Source organism: Penicillium malachiteum, assembly GCF_028827825.1.
Source record: "Penicillium malachiteum strain IBT 17515 chromosome Unknown utg000002l:1.0-8849297.0:1.0-8852440.0, whole genome shotgun sequence".
In the NCBI taxonomy this organism is placed as follows: Eukaryota; Fungi; Ascomycota; class Eurotiomycetes; order Eurotiales; family Aspergillaceae; genus Penicillium; species Penicillium malachiteum.
The window spans coordinates 8,046,867-8,061,581 of NW_026643095.1; the positions used below are offsets into that span (position 1 = coordinate 8,046,867).

General features: G+C 46.0%; 5 protein-coding genes across 5 annotated transcripts; 2 read left to right on the top strand and 3 right to left on the bottom strand.

Annotated features, from left to right (window-relative positions):
- Nucleotides 1-395: 395 nt before the first annotated feature.
- Nucleotides 396-2,890, bottom strand: N7483_005995 (uncharacterized protein; the record flags this gene model as incomplete). Its single annotated transcript, XM_057089432.1, has 2 exons — nt 396-2,492; nt 2,594-2,890. The coding sequence occupies 2 exons, from the start codon at nt 2,888-2,890 to the stop codon at nt 396-398; spliced, it is 2,394 nt and encodes a 797-aa protein (XP_056949261.1).
- Nucleotides 2,891-8,107: 5,217 nt separating this feature from the next.
- Nucleotides 8,108-8,430, top strand: N7483_005996 (uncharacterized protein; the record flags this gene model as incomplete). Its single annotated transcript, XM_057089433.1, has 2 exons — nt 8,108-8,297; nt 8,330-8,430. 2 exons carry the CDS (start codon nt 8,108-8,110, stop codon nt 8,428-8,430), a joined length of 291 nt encoding a protein of 96 aa, XP_056949262.1.
- Nucleotides 8,431-8,509: 79 nt separating this feature from the next.
- N7483_005997 (uncharacterized protein) lies at nt 8,510-8,903 on the top strand (the record flags this gene model as incomplete). Its single annotated transcript, XM_057089434.1, has 2 exons — nt 8,510-8,536; nt 8,607-8,903. 2 exons carry the CDS (start codon nt 8,510-8,512, stop codon nt 8,901-8,903), a joined length of 324 nt encoding a protein of 107 aa, XP_056949263.1.
- A 966-nt stretch (nt 8,904-9,869) lies between these two features.
- N7483_005998 (uncharacterized protein) lies at nt 9,870-11,777 on the bottom strand (the record flags this gene model as incomplete). The annotated part of the gene is made up of 2 exons (XM_057089435.1): nt 9,870-11,402; nt 11,463-11,777. 2 exons carry the CDS (start codon nt 11,775-11,777, stop codon nt 9,870-9,872), a joined length of 1,848 nt encoding a protein of 615 aa, XP_056949264.1.
- Nucleotides 11,778-12,884: 1,107 nt separating this feature from the next.
- N7483_005999 (DNA-directed RNA polymerase II subunit RPB7) lies at nt 12,885-13,610 on the bottom strand (the record flags this gene model as incomplete). Its single annotated transcript, XM_057089436.1, has 4 exons — nt 12,885-12,894; nt 12,959-13,128; nt 13,181-13,261; nt 13,362-13,610. The coding sequence occupies 4 exons, from the start codon at nt 13,608-13,610 to the stop codon at nt 12,885-12,887; spliced, it is 510 nt and encodes a 169-aa protein (XP_056949265.1).
- Between the last annotated feature and the right edge of the window lie 1,105 nt (nt 13,611-14,715).

Consider the following 14,715-nt stretch of genomic DNA (forward strand, 5'->3'; position numbering starts at 1 on the left):
ACGTGGCGTGCGATAAGGACTGTCAACTGGACAGATCCTGCTCAGCATACGAACACTCGATGTGATACCACTTGAGAGAAAGAAATAGATCGGGAGTTCTATTATCCAGGAAATTTCGAAATATGATACATTAGAGAGAATTCATGCACCGTACAGTCATCCCATAAGACCAAATAAATCCCAATGTCCAGCCAATACCTAGGCCATAGAGTACTTTTTCAGACTGAGTCCTTCAGCCGCATGTATCAAGCTTGCAAAGCAAAAGGGAAATCATTGGCCAATGAATTTACCGTAGTCCGTCCAGAAAACCCAATTTTGAAAATAACTTAAGAATATATCGATAAATGAGAGGAGATAATAAGTAAGTCTCAAAAAATCCAAAGCACTAGATCATACTAAATAGATCCTTGACTCCGGCCGTTACTACTTCCCTGTGACATGGGTGTGTATACAGGCACCGAAGACCCAGTGCTCTCACCAGTCGAAGAAGGTGAGAACATGCTCGGGACTCGACCAGCACCACCACCATTCTGCATTCCATTCTGCATCGGCGGTATTCCACCGGGCATCCGTGATTGTGCAATTGGGCTGTTTGAGGGGGGCTGTGTCGTCAACCCAGCAGGCTGCACAGTCTGTCCAGAGGGGTCCATCAATGGCCAAAACTGTGTTGAGGAGTCAAATGCAGGGTTTTGGATATAGTTATCCCAAGCATCCTGAAAAAATATCATATTAGTGACTGGCAACACATCAACGTCAGGTCCTTTTGAATTAGGAAGCCTTACCCAATCAAGGTTTGCTTGCATGTCCGGCATCTGACCGAACATGCTGGAAAAGGGCGACAGGGCTCCACCTGGCATCTCAGCCGAGGTGGTCGCGCCCATCGTGCCCGCGGGCATTGGTGAATCGTTCATTCTCATCATTGAATCTGGGAAGGGCGATGGTCCCGGGTTCATCGGGCTCATGCCACTACTCAACAAACCCAGCGTCATAGCAGCGTTCTGCTTCTCATCCTGTGGCTCAAACATGGTGTTCCCAGCGCTGTTCTCAAGGTTGGGTTGGGTGTTACGCAACTTGCTGAGCATCACACCAAGAATGCTACTAGCTTTATATGCCTCCATGTTCACATCGCGCAATTCGTCCCAGATCTCTTTCGAGCGCTGCATTGCGGTAGTCATCTCGTCGCGACGTTCACGGCCCCAGGTGTAGGTATCACCAGACGGTCGACCCGATGCTTGGAGTTGGTACCCATGGTGTAGATCAAGACTTACGATTGTCGCGGCCAAGAGGAAGTCTCCAGAGCTTATCGAAGTGACTGGATTAGAACGACCACGTAATCGCCCACTCCGCGTTTCTGCGTGCAAAGTTGCCTGGATCCCAAGCATTTCCATAGCCGAGTCGATACATGTCCGTCGTGAGTACGTGAACCGAGGGTTTTCGCGAGCACGGACGAGATAAGGCCTATGTAACACAATCTGAGCCTTGTGATAGACTGTGTTCACCGAGTAACGAGACATAACGAGCTGCCACGGATCCAACTGACAATCTTCCATTGGGCGAAGACGCAAGTGTTCAGGGATCATATCTCTCGCACGTCGGAGATCGGCATCAATCTCCATGGTTTTGTCATATGAGGTATTTGAGCTGGACGAGGCATGCTCATTGACACGACCAAAGACAAGAACAAGACGAGCCTTGCTGATCATGTAGGCGATCGGCGTTGGTTCACTCAGTGGGCGAGATTGTGGCAGCTCTTTACAGTCCTCATCAAAATCATCATCATAAAGGTTTCTTGGGAGTTCTGTGTCACTGTCGGCAGACCGGAGCATGCTCGGCATGCCGACCTGGAAGGAGAACAGCAGATCTAACATCCGAACAAAAGTCCATACACGGCGACGCATCTCGCCTTGGAAAGGGCTAATGTTGGGAAACATCTTTGAGTCACGGTGGTAGCCCATTCGCATGGCTAAGCGGGCTATCACGCCCGTCAATACCCATACAGACACATCTGCTTCCCGAGACTGTGAGAAGTCACCGTGTAGATGAAAACCCAGGCACTCGATTAGATGCGGATGTGGCTTTGTGTAATCTGCCAATGTGAGGCATTGTGCAACAGAGTTCCTGAATGATCCAGCCATATCCATCGCCTTACCCTTGAACTCAGGCGGTTCATCCCTCTCTCGAAAGAAGGAAAGCATGGCCAGTCTCATCATAGCAAACAGCATCGCAATCCAGACAATCTCAGTTTGAGAGGGGTCCTCCCAATGCCTGTTATACTGTGATTGGAATGTTGGGCCATGAAGGATGTGTGTCGCAGGATCGTAGCTGTTGAAATATCGAGCAACTAGAAGGTCGGTCGTATATTTTGAGGGTAATGAAGCCAATATTTCTGCCCGACTCAGAGGTTTCATCACTCCGAATAGTAAAGTCGACCCAGGAACATCTGTCTGTGGACGAGCCGCGTTGATCTTTTCTACTTGTTCTTCAAGCTGTTTCTTATGCGTCGAGAAAAAATTCCGCACCTCGGTGATCTATTATTTCAAAGCACGTCAGATGCTAACTCCTCGAGTAGTTTCCTTTTTGACATAAAACTTACATCATTTAACACAGATGCCCAGTGAGCTGGACTGATATAGTAGGATTTGTTATTGTCCACCTTCATCACGCCAAAGGACTTTGTGACCTGCTCTGTATCACTCTCCTCAGCGCCCTCAGGAATGTCATCGTCGAGATCAAGGTCAAGGTCAAGGTCAAGGTCATTAGAAAGCCTCGTGGACCCCACACTACTCTCTCCGGAGATTGCTGCCATGGCTGCCGCCGGACCTGCAGCCTGGTTTCCATTTGTCATTAATGATAAAACCAAGCCTTCTAACCGATCAATTCGGTTTTGCATATCGTCTGGTGAAGTTGGCGCTGCTTGCTGTTGAGAGTTCTTCTTCCGCGAATTTGTCTGCGCATACGAACATGAGTTTGCATCACCTCTTTTGACGCAGTTTTCGCACGGATGGGATCGATTACACTTTAGTCTATAGATTGGGTGTGCCATTAGTATTGGGCTATATGAAAATTTTGTGGGCGGAGATGGAGCCATGTTCGCGAATACTCACTTTCTGTGACGACAAGGGGCACACGATAATGGCACTCGATTCCGTTTCCTGATGACCCTGAATTCTGGCGAGTGCATGCTTGCGCTAGAGGAGGTTGTAGAGGGGGGTGTGGGAGTCATTTGTCTTGAGTGATAAGGGAGATGGGTAGTTTGTGTTGGTGTCGGGGTAAGGCGGTTACTGGCGCACGTAAATGTCCAATCGATGAGTCTAGACTTGTTCTTTGTGATATCTGGTGTCCTTTCCAAGATGAGTGTAGTCGGTGGTGGAATTTGCAAAGCCCACAGTATTCCCGAGAGCTTATCACAAGCAAGGTTGAAGCTTTGCGCAATTTTCTCACCGACTATTCAGATAAGCGGGGTGCTTCGATGCGCTCCTTCTGCCTGGCTGACCCCTGATACTTGGGACTAGGCTAGGAAGTTGACGCGCAGCTCCTAGAAAGCCTCACTGCGGTATAAGGACCCGGAAGATGTTGCGCAAGTCTAGGGAACGGTTTTTCCGAATGTTCCAGAAGATATTTGGATGAAAAGTATTTTTTTGAGCTCAAAGCGACTGCTTTTTTTTGCGTCGCAGGGGTAAATGAGACTAGCGCGCAAGCTCGAGACAGCGCAGGAGGGGTTGGATGACGTTGAGTGCTAAGTTGCGTTAGATCCTTCAGCTTGGGGGCCAACAAGGCTAGAATAATCAATGGCAGGTGAGCTTAAAGTAGTACCTTCTGATAGTCCCTTTTATAATTTGCGAAATATTAGGGAAGCAGAGAAGAGCAAAGTTCAAAAAGCTGGAGAATTGGGGGGGCGGGGGGAAGAAGATGATTAATCGGTCACTATCTCCGTTTTTAGAGCCTTATCACCATGATGACCTCAGCGATCGTGGTAACTAACTAACTAACTATTTTATTGAAGGTATGCCAATAATAATTCTTCTTGAACAAGCTTCTGGCTATCGAATTCTAGACCAGATTTATTATTCTCTATTCATCTCCTTATTTGGATTTTATGCCTGGATTTATGGGACAACTCGGTCATGTCCAAATTAATATGATCATCGCACGTAAGGTTTCGTGTTGACTACTAATTTCATTGGTGCAATCGGGCTAAAATAGTGTGAGTCATATCATCTCAACTTCAAGTTCATAAGTCCCATTAGTGGGAAAAATCCGAGAATTTTATATGTGGAATCTGACCATTCAACAGTACCCATGGGCTTCTACATATGCAAGTACGTATATTCCTTTACCCATACCAATACTACTTGAAAATATCGCATATGTCTCCAGGGCTACAGGTGGAGGCACTGTGGCACCACATACTATATATTAAAAGTCCCGCAGTGCTGCTCTCTAGGTACATCATGATACCAAGGGCATTCAGTTCTAAGGTTTGTATAGAGCTCAGATCAACATAAGTTCAGCCAGAATCTGGAAATTCGATGGTGCAGAATGCTCGATTAATCCAGAAGATATCTTCAACTTCATCAAAATGTGGCTTCAACTTGAAGGACTCGGAAGCACTTCAAGACGAACTACATTCAACACGTCTCAAGTGCTCTCTGGAACCCATCTTCACGGCATCACAAATATGTCCCGGCCACTTCTACATGTATTCAGGCGAGGCTCGAGAGGACTTGCGAGACCGTGAGGCCATTTTTTCAACTAGAGACGAATTTCTACCGCTCTGGTTTCTTATGGTGCAAATGGCACTGCTCGTGTCTGGGATGTCGCTGGTCCCTAGTATTCGACTCAAGGTCATGTTATTAATTATGACGCTACAATCTCCGGAATTGATGTGTCCAACACTGCTGCTGGTTCCTTCTGGACAGGCAAAGAAAAAGAAGGGCAAGGAACTTGAAGTCATGATTTTCTATTCAAACTTAAGATGATTGCTACTCCTTCTTTCTTGCCGCCCAATGTACGCCTCTAGCATGTGAGCCACAATAGCCCTTAAGGTAGGCACCTGAACTTGATCTAGATTTGGATCTAGATATTACTTCAGATTCAGCACTAGAAGAGCTAGTTAATCCTTAGCTATCTCTCACTTCAGATATCTCTCACTTTGAATACCTCTTACTTTAGATATGTCTTACTTTAGCCTTATATACTATTATTAAAGTTCTTATATCATGATGATAAAGATAGTAAGCTAAGCTAAAGCCTAAGGCTGAGATAGTTAGTTAACGTAATCGGTAAACGAGCGGGCCATGTAAGCGAGCTGCGCACCCAACCAAAGTTATTAATTCTAAATGTATTTTTCTTAGCCGAAACGTTATAAGATTAATTCAATAAACTAATTAGGTCTATCTGGACATGTTTCCCTTCTACGCCCTGGACGTCTACATATTCCACATCCTCGCTGGCCCTGTGTACATGGCTGTAAACCCTCTGAAACCTGCTCACGGTAGCTATTGATTCGCGCTACCTGGGCCTCGAATGGCTCCGAACGTAGCTCACGAACCTGTTGAACTGAAAGATCCCCTTCGTAGGCTATCTGTCTAGTTGATCGAGTTCGTTTTTGCTTTTCTTTCTCGTTGGCGGCGCGTAATTCGCTGTTTTCCTTTCTTAAGATTGCAGCGCCTTGTAACGCGAGTTGACAGCCTTTAACAAGTTGGTTTATCGCACGATCTGATGGGCTGGGGGGACTTCGAGATCATGTACGAAGTAAAGCTTTAATTGATGAAGCTTGCCGACGTAGTTGTTTCTCGGTAAATGGGGTTTTTGGTGCGAAATTCCGGCTTGATTCACTATTCTGGCTTACAGGAGGAGTTGGGGTTCGAAGGCAAATATTTAGCTTTGAGAGTACCTGATTAGGACAAAAAGGTATTAAGCCAGCAGCTGTAAAGCTATTTTTGATATTCTCCGATTTAAATGCCTCAATTCTGGCAAGGGGATATGCTTCAAGGAAATCAAGTTTATCGATATGGTTAATCCCAAGCCGCATTTTCATTTCAACCATTTGACCATATGAGCGTTTCAACACCGCAAAACAACCAATATTAAGTGGTTGTAAAAGATGTGATGAATGTGTAGGTATGCAAAATGGTATGATTTTGTTTTTTTCACAAATTTCATCAAACTTTAGGGTTAAATGACTTCCGTGGCCATTAAGTATTAAAAGTCGATATTTTCCAAGTGTACGTTTAGTTGTTGCTGGAATAAAGTGTTTTTGAAGCCATCGAAGTCCAATTTCATCAGTTGTCCATCCATTTGGACTAGTTTCAAATCGCCAGTCAAGTGGAAGGTTTGTAAACCATCCTTCAATTAAAACTTTGCCTTTGAAAATAATCACTGGTGGAAGGGCCCATCCAGATACATTAATTGTTTCAATAGCAGTTACCCATTCACGATTTCCAGGCTGTAAAAGTGATCGTCGACCATAATATCGAGAACGAGTAACAACCTTAGCAGTTGCTGTAAGTCCCATTGCAAATCCAGTCTCATCAAAGTTATAGATATCCTCTGATAGAATACCATTCTCTTGAATTGTTTGAAAAACAAGATTAAACCATTCTTGAACAACTTTTGGATCCTCCATCTTCGCACGTTCATAATTATATCGTCGAGAGAAACGTGTAGTAAGCTCTGAATGTCGTTTAACAAAGTTTGTGACCCAATTTTTGCCAACAGTTTGAGAAGGGGTCTGGCCACGTGCTAAGAGGAGAATATTGGCCATTTCTTGAACAGTAGCAGGCGGGGGGGCAGCTCCACGTATATCCATAGAGATCACCCACTGAAGAAGTGATTTCTCTTGATTCTCAGTTAATTTATGGCTGTTGGCGCGAGTCTCAGAGCGATTGGTATAGCCAGTGAGCCGACGCTGTAGTGTAGTACGAGGTATATCAAAACAGCGTGCAGCTTCACGGATAGAGCTTATTTGTTCAGCTTTAATAGCCTGTATAGCAAGTAGGATTCGACCCTCTTGATTACCATTTTTTTCGGCCGAAACAGTACGTTTTGGTGGCATGATGGGTGGTTGAAGATAAAAGAACGCGGTCGCGACGCGATTTTTTGGTTGGGTGGCCCACTCGCTTGGGTGGCCCACTCGCTTGGGAATCACGTTAGTTACTGCCCACCTGGGCAGGTGTATACAAATGTACTAGCAAGTACTTTAACCTCAGGCTTGGAATATTTGAATCTCAGTGGCACTTCAGCACGGAGTAATTTATTCCTAGATACCGGGTTTTCCCGTATGCAATGTCTTTCAGTTTTCAGTCTTTCAGTCTTTCAGATGTCAGTGGAGCAGCGGGTACAATAGGCGGGCTCCACTATTCAGGGTACGCTAATTTGCCCCTTCATTATGGTTGATTCAGTCTTACAACACCGCTCCAAAATGATTCTAGTATTAAAATAGTCGTCTTCAGAAACACACACCTCCTCTTCTCCTACTTCTTTTTCATATGAAATATTAATCAGAGGGGGGAAAATAAACGAAAACCCAAATTCAAAAATGACGTTCGTATGATTAAGTAACGGAATTCATACGCCCAAAACCTGATTATAGCAGGCGAACTGACAAATGAACCTTGGAAGTGAACGACTGCCGAATCAAACCCGAGGTTTCCAAGTACACAGTTGTCCAACCAGGCACGTAGCTTATTCGATGGTTAGAACCTGATCCGTCTTTTTGATGTCAATCCACGTCAATGTAACCAGAGTCTCTGAGAAGCCGACGCATATCCTCAGAATTCTAGAGCTCAATCTTAGATTCTTCAACCATTTGAAGGATATTTCATTCAAGGACTTGCATAGCCTGGGAAAACATCGTAAAATATCTCTCAGTTCACCATACAATGTCGAGACTCTCCTCCCAATCATCCGGTGACACTTCTACGATTTCCCGAAGTACTAGTACTTCAGCATCCACACCATCAACCAACAGATCCAACAGTTCAGGGCTCTCCGTCGCCGATCTTCTCCAATCAACACCTGAAGAGAGCCGTCAACCAACATATACAAAAATACAAAAAAAAAGAGAAAGAAAATCACTGGCAACCCTCATCACACTCATTCTCAAATGGAAAAGTCCCTATTCCGCGCCAACGAACAAACACAGTATCAAGACATAGCAGAAGAGTTCCACGCGCCTGTGAACCTTGTCGTCTCCGAAAAACAAAATGCAGTGGCGATAGTCCTGTCTGCAGATTATGTCGAGATACAAATGCAACATGTGTGTATCCGCTTGCCATCCGCGAAAAAACAAATCGGTAAGTAAATAGTATCCTACTAGTTCACCTAGTAGTCCTGCACTTGCGAATTAAGAGAAGAACATACATCACTGCGCCTGGTGTTAACTTCGCTTCAGACAGGAGCAGAAAACTGAATCTTGGAATTGCTTAGAACGATCTCTCATCTCTCGCGTCGATTACGGGAGTATGAGGAGCTGTTAAAAGAGGTTGAGGCTCTTGTGCCGAGTTTTATGGCTAAGAAGATTCGAGCTTTATTGGTATGTCCTAATATTTGAACATTTTATACTAGTTTGACTAGTTGAGGTTTGGCTAATGAGTTTGTCATAGGAAAAGGAACCTGGCACTCCCTTAAATGAGGCTTCCATGAATGAAGAGTCACATCATGAGGGAATCGTTCATTTGAAAAGCCGCTCATTATCTCGGTTTGATTCTTTGGAGTCTGTCGAGATCGGAAGTCAGGATATCAGTATGACTGCTTTTTCGGGTGAAGGATTCACTCAGCATATTCAATCCACTGTTAGTCTTGATTCGAGATCCGTACAAGAGAGCAGAATGGTGCAGCAAGATACGAGTACCAGCGATTATCAATTCTCTGAACTACCCAAACGACCGGTCTCACGATAACCTCCGACCCCTTCGTGCTTTATTACGTGATTTTTCTGGTGCCGAGCTTTTAGCGGTTTCGTTATACGCCCAACTGCGTACCCTTCATTGAGATGCTGCCCATTTTGCGATTGCTCGGCATCAACAGATTGTACGGACCTTTATACCAGTCATCGGCCGGAGCAATGGGAACTCGTTTCACAAATACGCAATGACTCGAGTTTCAGATTGGTCACAGAAGCATAAGAGGGAAAGCTATGAGCAACGCGATTTGAAATTTATCCCGAACCAGCACTTGAAGTCATTGACACTGTTATGACAAAAGAACACGACTGCAGTTTACATATACGATATATTACAGCGAGATTATCTGGATGTTGGATATTATCATGATGTAAGATTGGACACAAGTTGAAGCATACATGTCTACGCATTTCTATATATGGAGTACGGAATATTCGATGGAAGTTTAAGTAAAATAATCGGGAGTCAATTTGTTGGTGGCATAACTTGAATCGACAAATCCTCGCGCTCATAGTGGTAGTCTTGTACAGGAAAACAAAAAGCAAAAAATACATGGGTGATTGGTCAGAAGGAAGTCCTAGGAAAGACCTTGCAGACGTTGGAAGAAAGATAGAAATGAAAATGACAAAGAAAGGCAAGGTGAATATCAAAGTCAGGACCCACAACGTCAGAACCAACACTAACCATACCAAGCTACGCCCTAGCTTGGCTAGTTCATAAATTGAAGGTTCTCCAAATACAAGCAAAGAAACTTGCGGTGTCCTTGACTATGAGCTCCATAGTTTTTGTTTTTTGTCAGTTTTTGCGGGGTATCAGTACACACACACGTCGTTCATGATCAGGGTAATCGGCCGTGTATCTTCATACAGCTGGATCAAATAAGCAAAAATAAGATGAACATTAGTCTCATTCGGCCTGTATGTAGGCCAAGTCCGGTTGAGCAATAAAACCACAGCTCCTAGTTTACTCGTCACCAAAGCCCCACGATGGCTGGTTGTGGTGCAGAGGATCGTGCAGAGCTGTCATGGTGGCTCGGGGTCCAGGAGACTCCGGGCCATAAGGGTCCCAGTGAGACTCCATCATCTTGATAGCCTTCAAACGGTCGGAAGGAATAGGCTTGTTCTCGGCTTCAACTCCGGTCGAGTCGGCGGACTCATCATCGAAGTGAGATTCGAAATTCTTTTTGCGGTTAGCGTTGGAGCCCACCACGGAGAAAGGACGAGATTCCTCATCCTGCTTCTCCTCGTTCATTTCAAAGTGCACATCCGCATCGCGACGGGGCTTGAAGACATGATTGCGAGCCGGTGGTGTATCAGCCTCCGCTGTATCGCTGTAGCCGAAGTTACGTGCCTGCTCGCTGAGGGGAGCTGAAGTTTTCTTAGGCGTAGTAGGGTCGGTATTATCGTCACCAATCTGGAAGTGGCTGAACCGGTGAGGGTTTGACTTGTATGCGGCACGGTCTTGATCTAGATTACCCCCAGCTTCGGAATCATCACCAATCTCAAAGTGGTTGAATCGCTTGGGGTTTGACTTGTATGCGGCACGGTCTTGATCTAGATTACCCCCAGCTTCGGAATCATCACCAATCTCAAAGTGGTTGAATCGCTTGGGGTTTGACTTGTATGCGGCGCGGTTTTGGTCCAGATTACCCCCAGCTTCAGAATCATCACCAATCTCAAAGTGGTTGAATCGCTTGGGGTTCGACTTGTATGCGGCGCGGTCTTGGTCCAGATTATCCTCATTAGAGAAGATTCGGTTTACCTGGGGCCTGCCAGCACCAGACTTGGGAGTGCCCACATCCTTCTCCTCGAGTTCAGAGTTATCGGCACCAAGCTCGAAGTGGTTGAACCGCTTAGGGTTTGACTTGTATGGAGCACGGTCTTGGTCCAGGTTATCCTCATGAGAGAAGATCCGGTTGACCTGGGGCTTGCCAACACCAGCCTTTGGCGCGACCATTCTCCCGGGCTTGGATGGGGTAGCGGGGGCGTCATCCTCAATGAACAGATCGGAGAGATCGCGAGTAGGAGGCCTCATAGCGGAAGGAGCGTACGGGCGCACAGGCTCGGGACTAGCCTTGCTGGGCGACAAAAGCTCAGTCAAGGACTCGGCGGCATAGGGATCTCTTGTGTGCTTCTTTCCGGGGGAGGAGGATCGGGCACGAGGTGCGACGGATCCATTTTCGCCGTCAGCTTTATTGGGTGACAGGAGGTCGTACAGGGAATCGGCCGCATAGGGATCCTTGATGTGTCGCTTTCCGGGGGAGCCAGGTCGCGCGGCGGGTTCTTTTGTGCCATTCTGGAGTGGGCGCTCTGGCGCAGGAGCGGATTTGGCGGCGGCAGCAGATCTCAGGAGGCGAGTTTGTTCTTGAGCGGCGCGAATAGGCCAGCCTCGACTGCGTGCGCCAATCGCTTCAACTTCCTTCAAGAGCGAGCCCTGGTCCCAGTAGATGCGAACCTGTTGGATTTCTTGTTCTGCGTTCCATTGCACGATGTGGAGCTGCAGGAAGGCGCATTAGTATGGACTAGTCCTGCAGGTTATGCGCGGGGAAATATTTACCGTGGGGATGGTCACAACGCGGTCGGCCAGGAAATTATCATCGAAAGAGGGGAGATAGGCCCCGCCGCCCTCGAGAAACTCCAATGTTGTCTCGATATCCAAAACCAACGAGTCAGAACTCTCAATCGCACTAATAATCTGCTCGGATTTCTTCTTCACAATGCCGGATTGGCGCGACAGATGGGTAAGCACTGAGTCGCTGCCTTCGAATTTGGTTGTAGACGCGACATAGAGTAGTGAGACATTCGCGGCGACCTTGGCTGACCTGGAATTCGCCAGGAACTTGCGATACTCCGTGTGGAAGTAGGTACTCATGATGATGATCAACCAGTTGGCCTTAGGTTGTTTAGTACGACGTAAGGGAAAGGTTTCAGGAGAGAGTGCGGGCGTACACAAAGGAAGATGTACAGTAGAGTACAGTAGACAAGTGTACAACCAGGGGGGGGAGGAATATCAGGGGCGGGAAATTGAAGGGAAATTAACAGTTCTCTTCAAGGCCGAGACTCCTTGCACATAATAGTATGAACTACTCTCCTCTGCAAGGGAAAGGACGATCCACTGAAAGCGAGATTACTGAAAGCGAGATTGTTATTTTGCTAAACTACGCGTCTATATCCAGTCCAAGCTTCAAGTACCAGGTACCAGAAAAATAGGCAACATTTTTATGTAAGAGATAGGTACTAGGTACTTGATATTTGATCTCATCAACCATGAAACGAACCAAATAAAAGCAAATCAAACACGCGCACTGAGGAAAAAAACACGCCAGTGTTTCACCTTGGCCCCAGTAGAGCCCCCCTCGGTGCCACGGTTTACAATGACCGGGGACCCGCGTCTCTCCGGCAACTCTTAAAGTTCACCAAATTCTTGGAAATTCGGAATGAAGTTACTGAGATAAAAGGTAAGGGAATCGGTAGGGAATTGAGATAAATTCTTCATATTGTACATATCTCGCTGGAAATTTCGAATTCAAAGCATTGGCAATGTGTATGGACTATGCCAAGCGCAAGGTGAAGTTATCCCATCCTCAAGTGGATTGCTGATTCCATTCCTTCAATACAATCGGAGAAGGGAGAACATTCTAGTATGGAGGCTGAGACATAAGATACACTCGAGCAACGATTTTGACATCTGTTGATGCACTCAATGTAGCCCAGTACTGAGATCAAATCCTAATCGCAAGATCTTGGATGGGCATAGATGCAAATGCGGAATGAACTCCTAGAAACGCCTTGTCCCAGATGTCTTGGTTCTCTTTTTGGTGTGTGTTCCATGGTTGTAGTATATGCAGCGAAATTATGGTGCTGCCGGGAGATAGGTGGGCATTGCCATCCTCAAGATAAGCATGGTGAAGAAGGGGAGGTAAGCAGGTGGTAGGTAATGGGGTATGTAGTATGTAGTCCAGGTGCAGCTCGTATGTCATTACAGGGGTCTAGATGGAGGGGAAAGCAATTGTTAGCATATCGATGCGACGCGAAATGATCGAGTCCACTTACCCTAGGTAGTCCTCCTTAATGGTGCCAATGGCATTGATTGCAGCCACATCTGGCTTGACACCAAGAATCTTGAGTCGCAAGCTGGTACCCTTCTCAATCACTTGGTCTGCATGGTCGGTGTATTGCGGAGGCACGGTGTTGGGCTCCCATTTGATATCGGAGGGAATGTTCTAATATGCTAGTCAGAGCTGATCATTAAAAAGTGAGCCGATGTAGTCAAACCTTGCGCGCAATGAAAACAGAAAGGGGTCCTGCCAGTGTGAAAATTCCGGTCGGCTTCACAGAGGTAACAATAGCATCAACCTAGTAACTGGAGTATTAGCAAGAGCATAAAGATGGGGAACTACACCACACTAGAGCTCATGGATTACTGGAGCCCCAAGTGTGAAGTATGCGCACATACCGTCTCCCCGCGGAAAGGTTTCCAGATAATAGCACGGTATTTTATTGTGTACTCCGCATGTCCACTTGAGGGTATGACTCGTCCCTCGCCGATGTCGACCATATCCATCACACAGATCACGAAGTGGTCTCCTGTACACCGACCTTCCTCTTCCTCATTCAGACGAGTAATCAGATACTCGCGCATGTTGGGTCCAAAGTAGGACGGGTGCAAGGTAATGACCTTTGCCTCTTCTTTCAGAAAGAACATTGTGAGGAGAGCGCGCGGAGCAAGCTCGAATCGTTAGGTGTGTGAAAAGATGTCGGAGGGGAGCGTAAGACGTTAGGTTTGATGTCTGGTTTGAGGGATTTAAAGTAATCTCTCAATCACTGGAAAGCAGAGATTATGATTCGGATGTTGGCTATCAGCAGTGAATGTCGCAGAGAGCGGTGCGATGCAGGGAATTGAAGTGAGAGGTTCGTTAACCAGGTCGCTCGCTCATGGCCTAGTAATGGGATAACAACGTAAAAATCTACGCGGTTAATGAGTGGCAGGTGACAAATGAGCAGGCGTGTGTTCTCTCGGGACAGGGAAACAGAGGTCGCAATATTGTGGGCACGCTGCTGAAGCTGCTAATGATTATCTCGGGCTTCATGGCGGGCAGACCAAGCTAACTCGGTTTCAGGTCACGTGGTGTGCGTCGGGCGGCATTCACTTAGCATAGAAACATTGATCAAGTCTCCATGATATTAAGTTTTGATTGATCTTATCTCTGAGTATGAAATGATCATTACTAGTATGTATGAAAATCTTTCTTTTAGATGAAATGTTGCCTATGACTGAGGTATAACTCGTAGATGTCAGGTGTTGGAGGCAATACTCAAGTGCTACTATATTAGTATACTTGGTGGATATATCATGCCGACAGCGACCAGATCAAACAGCGCCTCGGAGTCCACTGACAAGTTTGTACTTCAAGTTCTACAATCACCCGTGCAAGCCTCAAATTCTACAAATGTGTGTACAACAAATCAATATCAACAAATAAGTCTTGTGTCCTTATCCATGGTTAGAGACTACTAGGTAGACCTTGACCAGTTGACGCCTCACATATGCTGCTACCTACTGGGTGCACGTGGAGTGGTTTCTCAATGTTAATTTGCTACCTTAATATAGTTATGCACATACATAGATCTGCATATTGAACTCGACCCTGTGGACTACTAGGAGAAGATATGACTTTTTTTCTTTCGTTATCATGCAATATTGAGACTGAGTTTAAAACTTGAAAGTTGGATGTCATAATGAGGAGGATCAGCGAGTTGCATATCGTTTACCTGCACATGTGAAAAGTAGTTTTGCATTGCAGGCACTC